The following is a 20907-nucleotide window of genomic DNA, read 5'->3' on the forward strand; positions in this document are numbered from 1 at the left end:
ACATTGGACTTTAAGTGGGAGGTTGTTGGGATTAAAGCCCAAGTGGCCTCTTATGCGGATATGGCCGGCCGCCCGCCTAACTCACTTACCTCTAACTCTTTGTATATACTAACATTTTTTTTGTGAATACTAAGGATTTGGGAGATAACCCTTCTAACATCTCTCTGCGTACTGTACTGTGTAAGCTCACTGTGTGTGTGAGTGAGAGAGAGAGTCGACCCACGCTCCGCTCCGCGACTTCACAATGTCCACTACAACAGCTCAAGGCACACTCAAGCAGCCCGTTATGTAGCCTTGTAGCGCATTGGAGAGAGTGTATGCAGCCCGCCTGTCTTGCTTGCTAGCTGGCCGCTGTTGCTGGCCTCCTGAGAACCACTACTGAGGTTACCCACACCTGGATTCCCATACACCCATATGCGGCACCTGTGGGCTGCCTGTTGGTCACCGCCTTGGGCTGAGCAGGTTGCCGGGTTGTCCAGAGGATGAAGGCATAGTACCTTAGCCTTGCAAGCTCTTCTCACACAAGAGCACCGCCTTACTCTTGCACTCAGATCTGCAGCAAATCAGCAAGCTCATGAGCTCACAAGCTCCATAGCTCGCATCACCATAGCCCAAGCTCCGACGCCACTCCTGCTCTGATACCAATTGAAGGGGATCGGGGAGCACCCAGACGAAGAGTGTGTGAGAGAGAGAGAATGACACACACACACACGATGTGGGTCGGGAAACTTTGAAGTGGTAGCTCCCCCTATACAATATACTCACTATAAATATAGGGTAACAGTGGGCGGGCGTCCATGACCTGGGCGACCGGTCAAGGCACATAGGCCTTAACCCCAACACTAGTGTGTTCACACACATCGCAACCACATGTATATGGTAACAACCCCCGCATTCCATGTGTATTCATTATAAGTCCAAAAGCATATTTTCAATTGTAACTCAGTCTCATAGGTCACGCATCCCTATTTGCTCGAGGGACTTGCCTCCTCCTTGGGCACAATTTCTTCATGAGAGATCTCCTTATTTTTCTTATTCTTTTCCCCATATGCCTTGCGACGCATATTTTGTTGCTTAATAGTGCGATCTTCACATTCAACATTTTGTATCCCTCAAATAGATCGAACTATTATCAAGGATAATCTTTCGCTTGGTCTCATCCGGCATGGTGCATACAATTGGCCGTTCTCCCGAGCGAGGAGCTCCTTGCTTCCCCACTCTATGTGCTCCATAGACCATAACTCCGGACATGCCAAAGTAGGTTTTGAAGAAATCTTCAATAACAATGGCAAGAGAAGGAGATGTCTCTAACTTCTCTTCGGGAATTTCACGAATAACAATGTTCTTGGAACGTCGCTCCTGTTCCTTAAACTCCTCCACATCCACATTCTCAACATTCTTTGTTTGAGCCATATCTTGCATGAGTGAGGAATTAAAAACCACATTGCTACCACATAGATCAGTCCAAGACTTGTTTGTGCATACATTTTTCATGTCGCATACATCCCGGCTCATGGTGTCAAATTTCTCCTATTTCAATACATGGTCATGCTCTACTTTGCTCATCCGCTCCTTCAATGCATTCAAGTCCATAAGAGAGCGTTTACATTCCTTGACTTCCTCTTCAAGTTGCATCAAACGTGTTGTTTGCATCTCAAGTGTCCTCTTGAGATTCTCATTTCAACCACAAGTACCCTTAGTGTGCCATTTTCCATTGTAAGTGCTCGTAAGTCTTCGCCTTGTTTGTTTGCGGTCTCTTGCAATGATACCAAGTATGCTATGATCATGGTTTCCGATGTCGTTGGTTGGGTGATTGTGTTGCTATCTCCACACTTAGGAGATCTTGGATCATTTTCCACAATGGTTGTGGACCTTGTTGAACAAGAAGAATCCTTGCGAGTGCCGGAAGACATTGTATGTAAAATAAGAGATGAGAGTCAATTTTCTTAAACCTGTTCACTTCGAAAATGCTGTTGCATAAATGCCTTCCATAACTCTAACAAATTCTGTCTTTACATCAATGCGTAGAGGGCTTTGTGCTCTTCGATTGAGGCTATAGATCACCCAAATTGAAGTTCGGATAAGGAAGTTATGATCAAAAGAGTGACCTACGTAGAGCAATGGGGGAATACACTAGAGAGAGAGAGAGAGAGAGAGAGAGAGAGAGAGAGAGAGAGAGAGAGAGAGAGAGAGTCTATTAAATCAATCAACTGGCAATGAATTAGTGATTTACAATGGAGGCAAGGTGTAGCTTATATACTAGCTTGGGTGCCCTTAACATTACTCCCTTAGTAATTTTCCCTTTCAAGATCTTGAGCACGGGATGGATGCATAACATAAAGAAGTGGTTTGGGAGAGGGGATGCATTACACTTGCTACATGATGCCTCAATTGACTCCCAAGTGAATGAAGCTTTTCTACAACGCCAATGTATTACAAATAAAGAGAAATATGGTGGGTCACGCTTCATACATTACACCTTGCCCCCAACTACAAAACCATGTTCTTCGTTGAAAGAGGAAATCGTACTCACCCTTACATGCTTGAACCTATCCCCCTGTCATTGATACACACTATCGCAACCATTCTCCTTAGCTCCCACTCCCTTCAATGTGAGACATGGCATTGGGGCAACGGAGAAGAGTCAAATCGATTGTGCGCATTATGCTCACTGCAAGATAGAGAGTCTAAGTATCACACACTACTAGAGTGCTCAGCTTTTGATCACATCGGAACTTGCTTCCCTCACATTTTTAGGCATGATTTAGACCTACACACTTTCCTCTCCGAGTCACAGTGGGGGCTCTCCATTGTGACTCTCATCACCATAATTTTGGAGCATCGAGAGTCACTCATCAGCCATACACATACTACATCACATGTAACTTTGATCCCATAGGTCATATTTGACCTTCGAGAAAGATAAGAAAATCTCTCTCTCTCTCTCTCTCTCTCTCTCTCTCTCTCTCTCTGAGAAAAGGGGTTGTATTCTGTGTACAAAAGAGACGTTTGGAGATGCTCAAAGTCCTATTACACAAAGGAAGTACAAAGAGAGGTAATAATGTGTAGCTATGTAAACATCGAGGTGGTTTGTACGATGAGTGTAAAATGAACCGTTGGGGAGGTGCATAATGCCATGTGATGTGGGCATGATCCCAAGTAAAACAAAACAACGACCTCACCCCTTTCTTTTCTCTTACTTAAAAATTTGACAACAAAGCACAATTACATTGGATTACTATATCATTTTTACCTTTTAAGATGATATTTGTGCCATTCTATTGCGAGGTGTTAGACACTAACAATTGGAGACTCTCCAAATTTATTAAGACCACTCCATAGACACCATGGGAGCGAAAGACCTTGAAGTTTCAATGGCCAAGGCTTCCATACTTGGCAAACAAAAATGAGGGGGTGCTTAAGTTTAAAAAATATATTTGGCCCTTAGTGTAGACATTCCTAAGCAAGCAATGCAAGTTAGAATCTACCAAAAAAAAAAAGCATCTTTATCCACCAATTCTTCCCAATTAGCTGCATAGGATGAGCATACTTTATGCAAATCATCACGGCATCACACCAACTATGTCCTCTTTGTAGATGAGTGTACTAGTGCATATGAGACCTCAAAATTTTTTGAAAAAAATTTTAGAGCTAAAACTCAAAAGAGAAAAGTAATTCTGCAAATTATCCATCAAGGGTGATCGAAACATTGCTAGCCTTATCAATAGGCTCAAAAGCATTGTCACTCAACTTACTTACAAAAAATGTGATGTAGCAAAAGATGATATGTGTGTTGTACTTCTAAGAGCTCTAACTATTCAGTATGATCACAAAGTCACTATACTTGAAGACAAAGAACATGCACCTGATTTGAAAAGTACAGTCAACTCACTACAAGAAAAATAAAGAACATAATCCACAAGAAAGGGAGGGGTTTACCTATTGTCATCATCCAAAACAAAGTGTCACATCTGTGGAGAGCTGGTACATAACAAATGCACCCATTGTGGAATGACAGGTCGCCCACTTGCTAGATATTTCGACAAAAACCAACCAAAGAGAAAGACAATCATCAACAACAACAAACACACAAAGATTCAAGTGACTATTGCAAAAGGATAAGATTAAGAAGATCAAGGGATCACCTATTTTTCTTCCTTTTATATCAACTCTTACATTTTCTAGAGTACATTAATATCCTATATCTCTCTCTTTTGTATCATTTTGAAGATATCCCTCAAAGCGCTTAGTCTCAGCCATAACCATTGTTTTGAGAGGAGGGTTTTGTGAGTCCTCTACCTCTCTTTTGTATCAGTTTGGAGATAGCCTTAGGAGTGACTAGTCATGATTATCGATTTGAGGAAAGGGTTTCATGAGTCATTATAACAACTATAACTATGAGCCATTTTAAACACTTATGAGAAAATTTTAACATAGAAATTATATGTATGAGCCATCTTTGACATGACAACCTATAAGATGAGCCACTTTTGAAGTTTGAGTTTCTCTTTTACGCGTTGTCATAATATAAACCCTAAGGAATGATTTGTTGGGATGGGCTTTGGCTTATGAATATATTCTTACGATATTTTGTAAGATATATAGTAATCCAATGTAATTGTGCTTTGTTGGGATGGGCTTTGGCTTATGAATATATTCTTACAACATATAATCTTACATATAACTTATTTATTTTACGTATTTATTTTACTTATTTGACATGATTCTACGAAAAGCAACTCCCTAAGGAGGGTTATTTATGGAGCCCGAAGTAGTATATAAGAAGCACCCAACCCCCATTGTATTATCATCTAATTCATTTCCCAATTGGTTGGTTCAGCCGAATAGCTCTCTCTCTCTCTCTCTCTCTCTCTCTCTCTCTCTCTACGCTTACACATAGTCGAGTATCAGAGCGCACGGATCCTTTCTCCTGAGAGCAACTGCACACATTCAAGAAAAAAAGAGCATGAAGCAGATAAACTGGGGCATCCAAAGGTGGCAAGGACTGCTCCATCGCTGCCCTGAAGGAGAGGGGTTGTTCTTCCTTCTAGCGTTTCTGAGAGCGATGCTTAGCCTCCACCGACGGTATTTTGAAACGCTAAGAAGTGTTCCTTCCTACGTTTCTTGCCTTAGGCATTGCGTTTTGATATGCACTCAACAATGCTACTCGACTTCGTCGGCTACAGGCAGCATTTTGAAACGGCAGTGCAGCAAGGCAACTCGGTGGAGCTTGAACAGTATGCAACGATGCATCTTGAGATGCGGCTTGGAAGTGTTCACGCTATTGCATTTTGACATGCAGGGGACAGGACCTGCACTAACTAGCGATCACCTACAACCTTTTAGAATGCCAGGTGGCTGGTGGACCCCATTGGCAACCTTTCTTGCAATTAAGGGTGGATCTCTCTCAAGTAGCGTTTTGAAACGCTGGTTAATCCAATCTGTAAATCTAGCACCAACTCTTGGCTATGTAAGGCACTCATTTCATCAACACGGTTAATCCATTGAGCCATTGCGAGCAACAACTTGATTGTGATCACTACTGTGATCCGACTCATGGTATTGATGCATGTGATTCCACTTACGGTGGGCTTATGACAGTGCTAATGGTGGATTCATCAAAAAGGAAGGCGGCTTGTAGCTGGAAGCTATCTTAGTATCCCAAGTAAAGGTTCGAGTTTTAGAAAGTGAGAATGGCAAAGGCAAGCTTGACGAGGGCGGCAATGACAAAGATTTTACCCAGGAAACGAGTATGGCACACGTGGCTGCGCCCAGTGGCCTCGGAGGTAGATTTCTTAGCAGGTGGATGCTACCCCAACATGCTTTAGCCATAGAGAGGCTTGTGAGCGGTACAGAGGGGCAAAGGTAGCTCCCTATATATGATTTGGACCCATGTGTTGGAGTTTTCAAGTTATCGGTGTTTCAACACGTGAGTCAGATTTTAAGGCACATGCATCTAACGAGGAACCAACACATCATACACAAAACACTATGGAAGTCCGCAAAATCCATTGTTGGCTTGATTATGGACATAGTGTGTTCCAAAAGTTCATTGTCTACTAGGAAAGTTTGGACATGATGTGTTCATGATTCACGAATTGGGATTTTTGGACGTAGTGTTGTCTATACTTCAATTTTAAGTGAGGCAACCGATGCTCAAGATGGTAGGCAATCTTTTTAGGTGACAGGCTGGTGGTAGCAAATCCAAGGTCTATCGAGTAGACAGTTGTTGTTGGGGTGTCCAAGGTAGCTTCTTCATCAATTTGGTCCACTATGAACTGCAGCGAGGGTGCTAAAGTTATAGCATCTCAAGTGAATAGTCCATTTTATTTTACTTATTTGACATGATTCTAGGTAGAGCATTCCCAAAGAGGGGTACTTCTAAACCCTAGAGTAGTATATAAGAAGCACCCATCCCCCTTTGTATTATCATTCAATTCATTGCCCAGTTAGTTGGTTAGCAAAATTTGTCTCTCTTTCTTTGTCTAATGCATTCTCTTGGCTCTATGCTTCCGTATCGTCAACTTTGATAGATATGACATGAGATAAAGTAAGATAATCATTCCATGCAAGTACTAGAATCCAAAATCAACTCCTACTTTGAAGAGCCAACCTCACTTCTTAAGGAGGCTTGGAGGATGCATTTACCATCATCTTCATTTGTACTACACACGAGATGTCCACATCAGTGCTATGAAGAGAGCCCACGTACTCATCTTCTCTACTAGTTCAATAATCATCACATTGTCATTTTCATTGTATGTGGGATTATGCTCTGATAGTCATGAATGATCCTTTCCTTTTCCCTCTTTGACCTATCACGTGATGTAAGAAGTCAAGGTGACTTCCATTTTAGATGATAAGGACCAATTGAGCTCCAACTTGTGACCAGTAATCTTCTCAAAGTCATTAGAAGGAAATGATTTATGGCATCAAATTAAACCCTCTAGGAAAAATTGTCGTGACTTGAGGCTAGAATGTTTAATGAATATGCATGAAATACGAACACGTTTTTGTTGAATCAGTTACTAAATCTTCACTCAAGCGAGAGGTAAATCATCCTTTCAAATACTATGAATATGCTGATGTGAATGTCATAGTATCCAGACTTGAGATCGATCTTATCGCAATCTTTATTAGCAATCTTATAGTATTATTCTCCTTATTAGCAATCTTATATTTATTACATGTTTTATCCCCCACGATGAGGCCCTTATCTTTGCCTTGTGACTAATCATAGAAGCTAGTGTACCATATGGACATGAAGCTCTTTATTGCCATTGGAAATTTGCAAACACACAATAACCAACACATCAAATGTAAGCACGTTCAGGCTCCTACTCGTTTAAGGGGCGACTAAAAAAAATTCGGTGAGATTGAAGCATCAAGCTCTTATTTGGTCATGAAGCTCTTCTTGCAAACTTCAACAAGTCGATCAATATAAGCACATCAATATTTCCTCTTATTTATAAAGCAAGGTTGCCAACAAATTAAGCTGATGTCAAGCTAATCATCGCTAACTATGTCAATAATATAATTTCTTGGTTTCTGGAAAGAGACTCTGTGGGCTTGCATAAGTGGACCCATAATGGATAGTTTGTTTAATCCAAAGTAACTCAATAATGAAGATGCAATATTCATACTAACTATTATTGATTGCTGCAAACATCTAAGAGTGGCCTCTACAAAGGCATGCATGTGCAGAATTGCAAATTGGAAAAGGATAAACACAAACATCCACCAACTCGAAGTTCACCTCCCATAATAAACTTGTAAAGGTAGAATCTCCTTAAAATCGACCGCAAAGCAAAATTCCGTAAGATGACAAAGAGGACCATCAAGCAAAAAAATACAAGAAATAGAATTTGAAGAGAACACCATGGCACCAAACGCATCTACACTTAACTTGGTGTTAAAAATTGTCTTCACTACCAAATGAAAAGCACCTCTGAGTGGGTGTTTATAGCAACAAGCAGTCTTTCAAACACCATTTCTAATTGTTTTACTTCCATTGCAGAAGATGACACTCTTCCCTGTTAAAATTCCAAGTTTTCTGTCATAGCACGAGCCTATTCTACCTCTAGAAACCACAACCCATACAGGCTCAGTTCAACACACAGACATTGTTTGTTTTTGCCCTGTATGAATTCATGCTCACACTTATGTCATTGTTTGCTTTTTCACTAGCAATATCTCATGTTCAGTCTTTGCTCATGTGCAAGCTTTTATTTCATATCCAGCAATTTTACCTTTTACCTCTAAACGCTCACAATTCAAATTCAACATAGAAAACTGTTTGGTTTTCACCAGCCTTATCCATGTTCATGTTCAATCTATCCAGGTTGCAAACACTAATGAAAGCTTTATGGATGAACAAGGTTCCAACTCTTCCCTTTCACATGTTATGAAGAATAAATCAATTACTACTGGTGTAGAAAGCAGTTGGCTTCTTATTCTGGTAACCCTTGTTTTGCCATGCCCTTCAGTTTCATCTCATAGGCATAGTATGGCATCACTTTTTCTTTGTAAAAAGAGAGTTCTCGACTCACAAGTAGACATTAAGGCATTGGATACAGGCCTAACAATTCTTACGTCTATTCCCCAACATCCTTCTATTGATTGATCAAACACCCAGAGGGTTACAATCATGTCTGCACACAAGGCATTCTGAACAGCTTTTACTCTCTTAATGAAGCTCACAAAAAGCTAGAATACGCATATAAGGTTTTTACACTCCATTCCTAACAATCCCAGTGATCAGAAGTCTTGCAACATGCAATTACAGTCACCCATAAAATCTCAACTTCACTAACAAAAATTTCTGTACAATTTGATCTCCCCTTTGTCTCCAACTTAAAGATGGCATCAGCGAGCGCACTACCGAATTGCCATCCAGAACTCACAAAGGAGCAAGGCAAATCGCTCTTTAACTGGGATCCTGAGAGACCTTTAGGGCAATAGAGACCAGAGATTCAATGGCTTATAATGTGATGCGTCCACAGAGCCGAAATTTCTTTTGAGGTGAGCCAAGAAAAGTCTCAAAAACCCAGATGTCCTCCACTGAGATCTGAAATTGTGAACATTGAAAGGGTCAAAGATCTGGCTCATTACAACATCAAACCCAAAGGTCTATTAGACCAGCCTCTACAGTCATACATAGCCATAGCCAACCAAATATATCAAGATGAAATTCACAGTTGTACACATCATAGCACAGCTCCCTGTCACTTGTGTATATGTTGTTAAGGATTAGACCATGATGCATTATCTTGTTTTCAGGACCAAGACTTCTTGACTGGTGTTTAAAACTCCCCACTTCGACTTGTTTTTTATGCTTGTCACTCTCAAACAATCATGTTTAGTTAATTCATCAGTGAAGAGAGTTACATGGCAAGTATTCTTATTTTTCTCCGCAAATAAAATTATTCTAATGGTTTTTGAGTCTGCCCAATGGTGGGCTGCGTCACCCCTAGCATGAAGGACAACTGCACAAAGTTGGGAAACTCTCCCAGAATGAAAGACACCAGATTTACCATGGGTACATCAAATAATGGGAGGGGGGAAAGGCCAGAGGTTTAAATGGCCAATGGAGACCATGCCTTACTATAAAGAAAGGTCCTAGCCACCACAAACTAATGAAAGCCTGGCACCCACCCTCAGCCCTTTCAAAGCTGCCCTATATGCTGTCATACAGTCCTCTGAGTTATGTATAAGCAACTGAACCCATGTCACTATCACAAAGTGCACTGCTAAGGGGGCCTGCCTCAAGCTAATGGCTAGACTGTCCTGCTCCATCTTATAGCTAACTGCTGACCCTCAGCTATCTGACAAAGCTGCTGCCCCCCAAGTGAAGACCATGAATGGGAGGATGGAATCCATCACATGAAGAATCCTGAGCCAAATCTACTCTGCCTGAGGGCAGGCGGAATGAGGCTGAGCCTACACAGGATGCCCACACTAAACTGAGGAGCCACCGAAAACCTGTAATCTTGTGAGCCTTAAGACTAGCCTAGAGAGGTGACCAGATATCAGACAAACTACTGTGGTGTTGCCAGTGCTTCGACACTAGAGTGCCATCCCTTCCTAGATACCAATAACTGCAGCCAGGTGTAGCTGGGCTATTGTCACTTGCACTAGACAGCTAGTTACAGTTGGTCTTGGATTCAGGCTTGGGCAAACATTCGACTGATGGACCAGGGCCATCTGGATTGAAAGCGGGGCACAGAGGAGTGGTAGGGAAGTCGACACCGCTGCCAGCCTACCACCACAGTCCAAATAATTTTAGCAGTGACATATGTTATCTATCCTTTGTATATATGATCAGGCTGGAATGAGTTGGGAGAGGAGTTTTTGTCTGGAGTCTTGTCCTACACCCAACACTCTCCCTCATAGTAGCCATGAAGTTTCCAAACATTTCGAAACGGTTTCTCTAGACTATGAAATGCAACTACAGACCATAAACATATAATTGCAGAGCTTACACATAGTACCCATTGGCACACAAACCCACCATGAAAGTAAAAAGGAATTTTGAAGTTCAAAACTTGGACCAAAGTAATATATAAATCATAACATCCTTTGAAATGAAGTTGTCATAAACTGATGACGTGGTATGCCCAACAAATGAGTTGTGCCAACTTATGGACAACTGCCGAGGGGCCAAAGGGACAACTAGGCAGTAAAAACCGCGTAGAAGATTGCTGACGTGGCAGCTGTACGGACGCTGCAAATAGCGCTGACTGCCGATGTGGCTGTACAGATTTCCACAGATTGCACTGACAGCGCTGACATGGCACTATACGAATTTCCACAGGCCGCTCTGACTGCTTTTGGCTGCCGGCTTTTGCTTTTGAGATTACTTGCTTTTGGGTTCTGCTTTCAGCACCCCTTGTAATGTTTATAAGTGACCCAAGGGGGCTCACTTCTCAGAGCATCTGGACGTAGAGTCTGAGAGCGAGCACCCGCGGGAGTTGTACTTTGCTCAAAGGTTAATATAAAAGAAATACCGAAAGGGGCGCCAATCTTTGGGGCCAATCTCTCTCGGCACGGAACTACGCCGGGCCGTGTCGACTCTTGAATTGTGAATTGTTTTCAAGTGAATCTTTATTGTGTCGCGACCGAATCTAGACTTGGGGTGTCCAAGTTTGTTACAATGGTATCAAAGCACGGCCGATTTCTCTTCTATTGGGAATTCCGATCCCTTTTCTCGCGACACTTATGGATTCCCAAAAGAATCAATCGACCTCTTCTGCAACCGCTGAGGCGAGAGGAGGCAATACGGCAGATTCAAGCGACTTAGCAGAAGATAAGTACGGGCCACCTCGGCCCACACAGTATGAACTCTTGGACATGCAACATCGACAGCAGGTTGAAGAGTGCACAAAGCAGATGCTTCAGTTTGCTAAAGATCCCCAATTTGCAAAATTTTTGACCCAGCAATCGATGGCTAAAGTGCATACTCAGTGGCAAAAAGCCACCGTGGGTGTAATTCCAAATTGAGCCACCAAAAAGAGTTGCCCTTGGCTCCTTCGCCAAAGAAAAAGAGGGCTTCCTGATCTTTTACTTTGCCCTAAAAGCGGCAAAGTTTTGTACTTTTATTGAATTGGTTTCGTTCCGGCCCCACGCAATCTGGTACAAGTTCTGCTTTCATTTGCCTTTTCTGTCATGTTCCTTAGCTGCTTTCGAACTCTCTGACCTTTCATCATCCTGTTCATTTGGTGCCTTTTTAGGGCACTTCGCGGAGATGTGCCTAGTTTCCCCGCATCCAAAGCACTTCCCCTCTTTGATATAGTTGACCCTCTCTCGACGAGTTTTTGTTCTGCGCGTCAAAAAGCTGAGAAATCCGTGCATCAACCACCTCTTCTAATTCTTGCTCAGTTAACATCCTTGGAGTAGGAGGTTTCTTGAGTACTGGTTTGGGGCGTGGTTCTGTGGTTTGCTGCCACTGTGCATACACCTTGTCGAAGGAGGTCTGGGTCAGAAATTTTGCAAATTTCAGGTCCTTCGCAAAATTTAACATCATCTTTCCTGCATCGTCGTGTCACAAGACGTGCACTACGTGCCAATAGAAAAGAACAGACTGAACATACTTTTAGCACTTCAATAACAACTGAATTGAGAGAGAGAGATGACATGCGACACGAAGTGGCGGAATTCCACCCCAGAGAGTATTGGCCCCAAACCTTGGTGCCCCTTTCAGTATTTCTTTATATTGTATCAACACAATACAAGCCGGTACTCCTGACTCTGCACCTGCTCCAGGAAGCATGCCAAAGAATGAGCCCTTAGCACATATTTAAAGGCCCTTGGCCTATGAAAAGCAGTTTACATGAAAAGCCTTGAAACTCAAAAGCTCTTGGTCCAAAAGCAATGCCAAAACGCTGCCAGTGTAATTTACGAAAATCCGTACAGCTGCCACGTCATCTACCAATGCAAAACGCGGAAATCCATACAGCCTGCCACGTCATCATGACAGCGCAGTTGTCGAAAATCTGCCACGTCATCAGTAGCTACGAATTTTTGAAAATTTGTTGCTGCGTCTTCTTCCTCTAGGGTTTAGGCCCCTCCGTTGGTAGCTCCGTTCTTCAGTAGGTCGACACGTCAGCAGTTTGTTACACGTCGATCAATCGTCAACGCTCCATCTCTTCAGGCTCCGTCGGAGCAGGTTGAGGCGGGCCGTACTCCTCGTGTGAATCCTCTTTGTGATCTCTTCCCGCATGTCCATATGCATAGGAAGACGACTGATCTCTGTCTGAATCCATAAGTGCCGCGTAAAAAGGATCGGATTTCCCGGTAGGAGAGAAATCGGCCGCCCTCTGATACCACTGTAATAGACTTGACACTTCAAGTCGAGAATCTACCACGACACCACAAGAATTCACTTCAAAACACTTCACAATTCACAATTGACTCGAGACTGGTCCGCCGGCGGAGTCCGTGCCTAGAGATGTTGGCCCCAAAGACTGGCGCTCCTTTCGGTATTTCTTTGTTGTATTAATCTGCAACTCACTCTCATACTCTGCGTCCAGATGCTCTGAGAAGTGGGAAGCCTTCCCACTTATTTATTTATTACAAGGGATGCCAAAAGCAGAGCCCCTAAAAGCTGAAAACTCAAAAGCTTTCAAAAATAAAGCAATCTCCTCTCTCAACCCTCTTTGGAAATTAAAGCAACTCCCAAAAAGCCCAGCGTAAACATTCTTCAGCCCTTGCGTAGAATTAAAGCAAGAACTTCCGTACGTTGCTACCACGTCATCGTCCGTATATAGGCTCCGCATTTTGCGCCGCACAGTGCCAACCATGTCAGCATTCCAACGGGAGTCCGTACACTGCAATTTAGCGGGCTGTTTTCAGCAATAGGGCGGGTGTGTGTGTGTGTACAGGACAACCACATCACCAGTTTGTGACAGTATTTACAATAGAAGCATGAGGCACTATCATCAAGTGGTATTGCCCATGGGCACATCTGCCTCCATACTAGCAATCAATGAAGCGGACTCCATATGCGTTCCTTGGTGAGGATTTCGATGCAGAGGCAACGACCCAGTGTCGGTCCAAGAAGGGCATCTTTATATGAGTGTATCACTCTGTCCACGCTTCAAAGAGTGACTTATGATCATGTGATGTAGATGTGGAAGATCCACCACTTATGGCATCCAAAGCAGGCACATAATTTCTTGCAACAGGCGAAACACGGGGCTTAACTGGCTTCTTTGGAGTTTGCCAACCATCAATAGAATCTGTCATTTTAGCTTTACCCTTGGTATCTGTCTTTGCAGTAAGATGCACATTAGGCATGCATTTTTTTCTATCTTTTCGTTGTTTGGCCTGCATGCTTCCATTAGCATCCCCCATCTTTGGTCTCACAAATGAAGAGAAGGAGGAGGCAACATGGGTTCGAGATGCCGGAACAGTGGAAGGCGGTAGTTTCAACAAAGACTCCTAGCATTCAGATTGCATATGGCCAAATTTTCCACAACTTGAAACATGCACTTGCAAATTTTTCCCATTTGAGTTTAAACGGCCTTTTGCCTACCATCGGATCACTAGAGTCGAACGTTATTCTTGACGGCGTTGGTGTATCCGTATCCCACAACACAAAATCTATTGGAATTAGTATCCAAATTTGGGGGGCATATCACTTTGCCCAACTAAGCAGCTAGGAGAGGCAAAAAATGCTTCCAAGTTCGTGGAAATCCAACTATTTCCACCCAAACTGGGCACCTATGTCGTATCAAGCTCTGATAGTCTTTAGTAAGCGCCCAAGGCAATACATGTGTCATTTGCATATTGAAAAACAAGGGCGACATTTCCAATAATTGCTACCGAGCTTCCATGTCTGCCAGTAACACCTCATAAAAGCCACGGGCACCAAAATACACTCCTCGGACAGCTTGTCTTTTCAACAGGAAATCAACCCATTGACCTCCATCTTGTGCCGAGGGCATCTTTCCATGGAAGAACAAAATGACCGCAATGAACGCAAACTGTGCTACCGGATCCATAAGCTACTGAACCGGAATAACCACTTCAATAGCTGGCTGCAAACCTTCCCAAGCATTCCAAGCATCAACAAAATCCTTTGACAAACACTCTTTGATGATATTTGCAGCAGCCATCCTGGAAAGATCCACCTGTTTCCTACGCTTATATACAGCTTCTTCTGCCATATCTAATCAACACTTCACTTTCTAGAGCACACTCTGGACTAACACCCACTCAATATATTTCTATACTTAAAAATAAAATAAAAAACTTTCGTAGCAAGAACTCTGTTGAACACATCGACAAAAAGAACCTCCTGCTAAAGTAAATACACACACACCCACTGTCACTCACACGAGAATCTGACAGAAAGGCCGCGTGCAGGTGAAAATCATCTTCTACCACCGGCGCGCTGAAAAGGATCTACATAGTGTAGGGGTTGCGCAGGGCAAGGTCGCGCGACAAACAAATGGTAGAAGGATTCACTACACCCGAAACCAACCGTCATTGCTTTACACACACACACACACACACACACGAGATCAATAGAGCGGAGTTAGCAACCCCCCCATGGAGATAGAGGCCCTTATCAAATGAGTCTTCTTTATGCACAGCTTATGGGATACTACCAGAGAGAGATGCCAAATTGGCCCTTGAGTCCTCCAAATAGTTAGCTTTACAGGGGGACACATCATGCTATTATGCACAGATGTCATCATGGTTCTGGATATATGGCTTCAGTATGGACAACTTGCCTCCCTTCCAGTACTTCCTTGATGCACCATGCTGCTCTTACATGGGTGGAGATTACTAGACTCATTTGCGAGGACCTGAGCAAGTTGGACACCAGGAGGATGTGACACGTTAGTGACGTGGCCCAACTGGATGGACGTTCGCGTTTCACGCTGCTGCTAACACGTGGCACTGATGTACGGATATTTCTGCGAATTGCGTTGACATGACACGTGGTAGCTGTACAGATTTTCGCAAATTGCGCTAGCTGATTTTGGGCAGTTTAAGCGCTAGCGTTTTGGAGAAGATACTTTTAGGATTAAGTGCTTTTAAATCAAGTGTTTTTGGGGCTTTGCTTGTAGCATCCCTTGTACTCTTTTTAAGTGCCCAGAGGCCACTCTTTTGAGAGCATTTGGATGCAAAGTCTCGGAGAGAGTTGGACCCTTGGAAGTTGTACCTTCGCAAGTTAATAGTAAAGAAATACACAACTGAGACAGATGTTAGCCCACCGCGTTTGCTTTTCTGAAAACTGCTTTTGTGACAAGAAGTAGGATAGACTCTGATGATCAGTGAAAACACTGAAATCGGCTCCGAATAGATAATGTCGCCACTGAGTAAGAGCATGGATCACTGCCAATAGCTCTTTCTTATAAATCTGTGCTACCAATTCTGGCCTTGAAAACATTCTGCTTTCATAAGCAATCGCATGGCCTTCTTGCATCCAGACCGCTCCCAAACTACGACCACAACCATCACAATAAACTTCGAATGGCTTTGGCAAGTCTGGCAAAGCCAACACTGGTCCAATAGTCAATTTTTCCTTAAGTGTCTGAAAGGCAGTCACCTCCGTCGATCCCCACGAGAAAGGGACTCCTTTCTTAGTCAATAAGTGCAAAGGCGAAGCTCCCTCTTCAAACTTCCGGATGAACTGCCGGTAGTAAGAACACAAGCCCAAAAAGCTTCTAACTTCATGAATATTCTTCAAGCTGGCCAATCGCGATTGTCTCAATTTTGGCCGGGTCCATGTGTACTCTTACTACTGAGAGGATTTGTCCTAGGAAGTGTATCTCTGGCAAGAAAAACTCGCTCTTTTTGGCATTGATAACTAAATTGTGATCACGCAATGCTTGAAAGACCTATAGCAGATGGTGTCGATGCTTTGCTTCATCCTTGGAGAAAATAATAATATCATCAAAGAAAGTGCCCACAAAAGTTCGATGCTCTTGGAAATATTATCCGTCATTCAGTTGAAAGTAGTTGGAGCATTGGTGAGTCTAAAAGGCATCACCAAAGCTTGTCCGAAAGGCTGTCTTGTAGACATCTCTTGGAGCGATTCTGATATGATGATATCCGCTTTTCAAATCAATCCTGTTGAGGGATCCCTGAAGTCGGTCAAGAATATCATTGATCCTTGGAATCCGGAATCTGTTCTTGATAGTGATTTTATTGAGAGCCTATAATCAATGCACATCCTCCAAGATCCGTCTTTCTTTAGTACCAATAAAACCGGAGAATAGTAGGGTGAAGTACTATGCTGGATGAGACCCTTTTTAAGGTCTTTCACTTGGTTCATGATTTCTTCATTCTGGGCTCGGCTAACACGGTAAGGTGGCCGGTTTGGTGGTGTGGTTCCAAAAATCAGATCAATAGTAAGGTCCTCAAGACCAGATGGAGGTAACTCGCTTGGCAGGCCTTCTGAGAAACAATCAGCATATGTGTGCATAATTCTTGTCGTTCTTTACACGTTCATTTGTTGTTCATCATTTAATTCTTTCAAATAGATCGAGTAAACAAAGAGACTGGATTTCATTAATTTTGAAATGGCTGAAGCCGTGTCTTTTTGGGCACTTTGCGAAGATGTGCCCTTGCTCCCCGCAACCAAGACACTTTCCCTCTTTGAGATAGTTATCTCTCTCTCTAATAGTCAATCGGTGTTGTGCATTTTTCTTTCCATGGGGATTCTTTTTCTTTCTATTTTCATTGGTCGAGGTCTGTCTGGTCCTCTGAGTCAAAATTTCATCAGTGGGGTAGGTCAAATTCCCCGAATGTATCGAGAATCCCCGTTTCGCATGTCCCATTAATTGCTGTATAGACTCAGACTTTTGTTCAAGGTTGTAATCTCGGATCTGTGTAGGGAGTTCGCAGCAAAGCTGCTCAATCTGTTCTTTGAAAGTGACCTTAAACGAAGAGGTCGGTAGAAAAGAATCCCAGAACCTCTCATAATATGCATCCAAACTATCGCCCTTGGTCATCCGAAGACGGTTCCAAGCAGTTCTCACATCTTGTTATTGCTCCTGAGTCAAGCAAGAAGAAATAAAGAGTTGTTCCAACCTTAACCGAGGCTTCTTTCCTCGGAAGAAGAGTGGACCACCATGTTCGAGCATTTCCCTTTAAAAACATTACGCCCCTCCTGATCTTGGAGTGCTCCGAGTAATGCCCTCCAGAGAAGGCTATGTAAAACTGCTGAATGAAAGCCAAAGCCCTCGGAGCATCTCGGAATCCAGAAAGGGATTCAAATTTTATTGACTGTCCACCCTCTTTAAATTCCTTCGTCTTCTTGCTTATCCTCGAGGAAATCGTACTGGTTGGCTCTATAAAAGTGCTTCTTCTTCACATAAAACATGTGATCGTCGGAGTCCAAATTGTCAGAGGATGGCTCCTCCGTGGAACTATCAGAAACTGGTCGGAATCTGATCTTCTTTGCCTTTTTCTTGTTCTTGCCAAAGCTTTGCTTTTTGCTTCGCTTCTTGCCCTTTTTGTACTCCTCACTCGAGTCAAAAGAGGAAGAGCTTGAAGAACTATCGGAAGAAGAAGAGGAAAAACTGGGTAGACCTTCAAAAAGCACACGCTTCTTCTGCTTTCTTGCAGATGCAAAAGAGGATTGACGGCCCAAGTAACCGGGGTAGTTAGTCCCCTGCTTACGCTTTTTCAATTGCTTTTTTGATGGCTTCTTCGTGTCCCAAAGATGACGCCACAAGCAGAGGTAGTTTTACGCCGATCATTGGCAAACTTCCTTTGCAATGTCAGGGGTGTTCAGGGCATGAGGATTTCTACGTAATTCCCTTGGGAGGTTGTGACGTCCAACTCGAAATCCCTTGGTACTACAAGAACAACGTCGTGGTTGACTACCGGGCCAAGAAAGCGACTTTGACAAATGAAGGGCACGGACATTTTACGTCATGAAATTCAGTTTCTTTACTTTATAGAAAGGATTGAATCATGATTGAAGGTTGAATATGTTTTGACCTCGAAAAAGAACGCCAAGATTTTCTCCACACTCATGCCGATTGCTTTTCAGAGGGCCTGCCAAGCGAGTTGCCACCAGCTCGTCCTGAGGATCATACCATTGATTTGGTACCTGGAACCACACCGCGAATCGGCCACCTTACCGTGAGCCGAGCCCAGAGATACACTTTTTGGGACACATTGTCTCCGCAGCGCAGGAGTGCAAATGGACCCAGCCAAGATAGAGACTATCCGTGATTGGCCCGATTTGAAGAATGTCCATGAAGTTGGAAGCTTATTGGACTTATGTTCTTACTACTGGCAGTTCATTAGAAAGTTTGCAGAGGTTGCTTACCCCTTTGCATTTGTTGGCATAGAAAGGAGTTCTTTTCTCGTGGGGACCCACAGAGGTGACTGCCTTTCAGAGATTGAAACGGAATTTGACTACAGGACCAGTTTTGACTTTGCCTGATTTGCAGAAGTCGTTTGAAGTATAGTGTGATACTTGTGGTCGTAGTCTGGATGCGGTCTTAATGCATGAAGGCCATGTCATTGCCTATGACAAAATAGATATGTGAGAGAGAGCTTGTCGCGGTTATCCATGCTCTTACTCGGTGGCGCCTCGAGGCCGATTTTATGGTTTTCACAGATGGATGGAGTTACGCTACTTCTTGTCACAGAAACAGCTATCGGAAAAGCTGATGCAGTGGGCAAACATCTTGTCACAATTTTACTTCCAGATTGTCCATGTGCAAGGACAAAAGAAATTGGTGGTAGATACTTTGTCCTGGAAGCCGTTGGTTCTGGCTATTTCCGCGATACATCATAGAGGCTTGGAGGATATGGTCGATCAGTATGCCACATATACAGATTTTGCAGACGTATTTGGTTGAATACAGAATGGGGAGGTAGTTGCAATATTCCTTTTGGGATGGCTACTTGATGAAGAAAACGATGTTGTGCGTTACACAACTGCGACTGTCCACCTTTTACAGGTCACCGCGGCATTGTTACCACCTTGAAAGGGGTGGAGAGATACTTTTGTTTGGCCGAGACTCACGAAGGACGTGGACGATTTTATACACAGTTGCTTGGTATGCAAGAAGGTCAAGTTCTGACAGGCATAAAGCACAAGGATTGTTATAGCCTTTACCCATACCCACCCGCCCTTGGAAAAGTATTGCAATGGATTTCATTTTTATCTCCCGAAAACACAGTGTGGGCACGATTGTTTATTGCCTAGATCTTCAGATTACATGGCATGCCTAAGACAATTGTCTCCGACAGGGACCCCAGGTTCACGAGTTTGTTTTGGACGGTTATTTGGGAGAACATTGGCACGCGGTTGCAGTTCTCGTCATCATTCCACCCGCAGACTGACGGGCAATCAGAGATTGCTAATTCAATGGTACTGGATTTATTGAAGTCTTACATCTCGGGGGAAGGGGCCATTTGAGATTATTGAATTTGCTACGAAGGTTCCACTCTTCCTTGGCACGAAAGATACGATTTTTCTTTAAAGCCGACCAGTTCACGAAGGACTTGGACTTGGTCCGGAAGACTTTGGAGGAATCTCAGAAAAAGGCAACAGATCAACATCGTCGCGATTTGAAATTGAAGGAGAACGATTGGGTGTTCTTACATTTTGGGAAGGCACGCCTGAGAAAGAAAAAGCGAAAGCAGCGCCTTTCTCGAAAGCTTAGTATGAGATACTATGGACCTTTCTAGATTTTCCGAAAAGATAAATGATGTCTCCTTTGAACTGAAGTTGCCCGATACTTGGAGAATTCACAATGTTTTTCATGTGAGTCTCTTGAAGCCTTTTGAAGGCGATGTGCCCGAGGATGGGGAGCCAGATGAGCAACCCGAATTGGAAGAAAACGAGCAGATACTCGTTCCAGAACAAAGATTGGCACAAAAAGATAGAAAGATAAAAGGTAAAGCGATAAGACGGTTCTTGGTTCAATTCCAGATCTACTCCGCATTGGATGCGAAGTGAATGGAGGAGGAGACCTAGCAGATACTCCTCGGATTGTGAATATTTACCCTGAAGCATTTCCTTTAGCATAGTCTATTCTAAATGGAACCCCGAACTCAGCTTGGGCAGAAACTGGTGCAGCAGGTATGCACAAGAGGGGAGTCGCTCCACTCCTTTGTCAACAGATTGCCTCGATTTTTGATTCTAAAGTCACTGATATCTCTTTGAGTTTCACGGATACTGTGAGCTGACAGTATTTTGTTGTAATGACTTTATGAACTCCAATTCCCGAACATGATACTGACTTGTTCTTGACTTTTTTAAGTGCAGGAACTAATAGACGAAATGATTGCAGCATTTTGGTCTGAATAATCTCAATAGACATGGTTGCAATAGGGATTATACAATCGAGCATCTATGAGGTCCTGAGTATATCTAGATGCGATTGCTAATTACGTTGCCTATATATGATGGTCTGAGATCCAAATGAA

The 20907-nt window shown here is 43.1% G+C and overlaps 1 protein-coding gene across 1 annotated transcript in view; it reads right to left on the minus strand.

Moving 5' to 3' along the window:
* Positions 1 to 8595: 8595 nt before the first annotated feature.
* LOC147464258 (Mitochondrial inner membrane translocase complex, subunit Tim44-related protein) overlaps positions 8596 to 20907 on the minus strand; it is a 180253-nt gene continuing 167941 nt past the window's right edge. Inside the window, exon 11 of the mRNA XM_086513784.1 lies at positions 8596 to 9067. Within this exon, the coding sequence (XP_086369910.1) occupies positions 8981 to 9067 (87 nt within the window). The 3' untranslated portion in view covers positions 8596 to 8980. The remainder of the gene's footprint in view (positions 9068 to 20907) is intronic.

This window comes from Adiantum capillus-veneris, chromosome 1 (genome assembly GCF_014529385.1).
Source record: "Adiantum capillus-veneris isolate H3 chromosome 1, ASM1452938v2, whole genome shotgun sequence".
Taxonomy (NCBI): Eukaryota; Viridiplantae; Streptophyta; class Polypodiopsida; order Polypodiales; family Pteridaceae; genus Adiantum; species Adiantum capillus-veneris.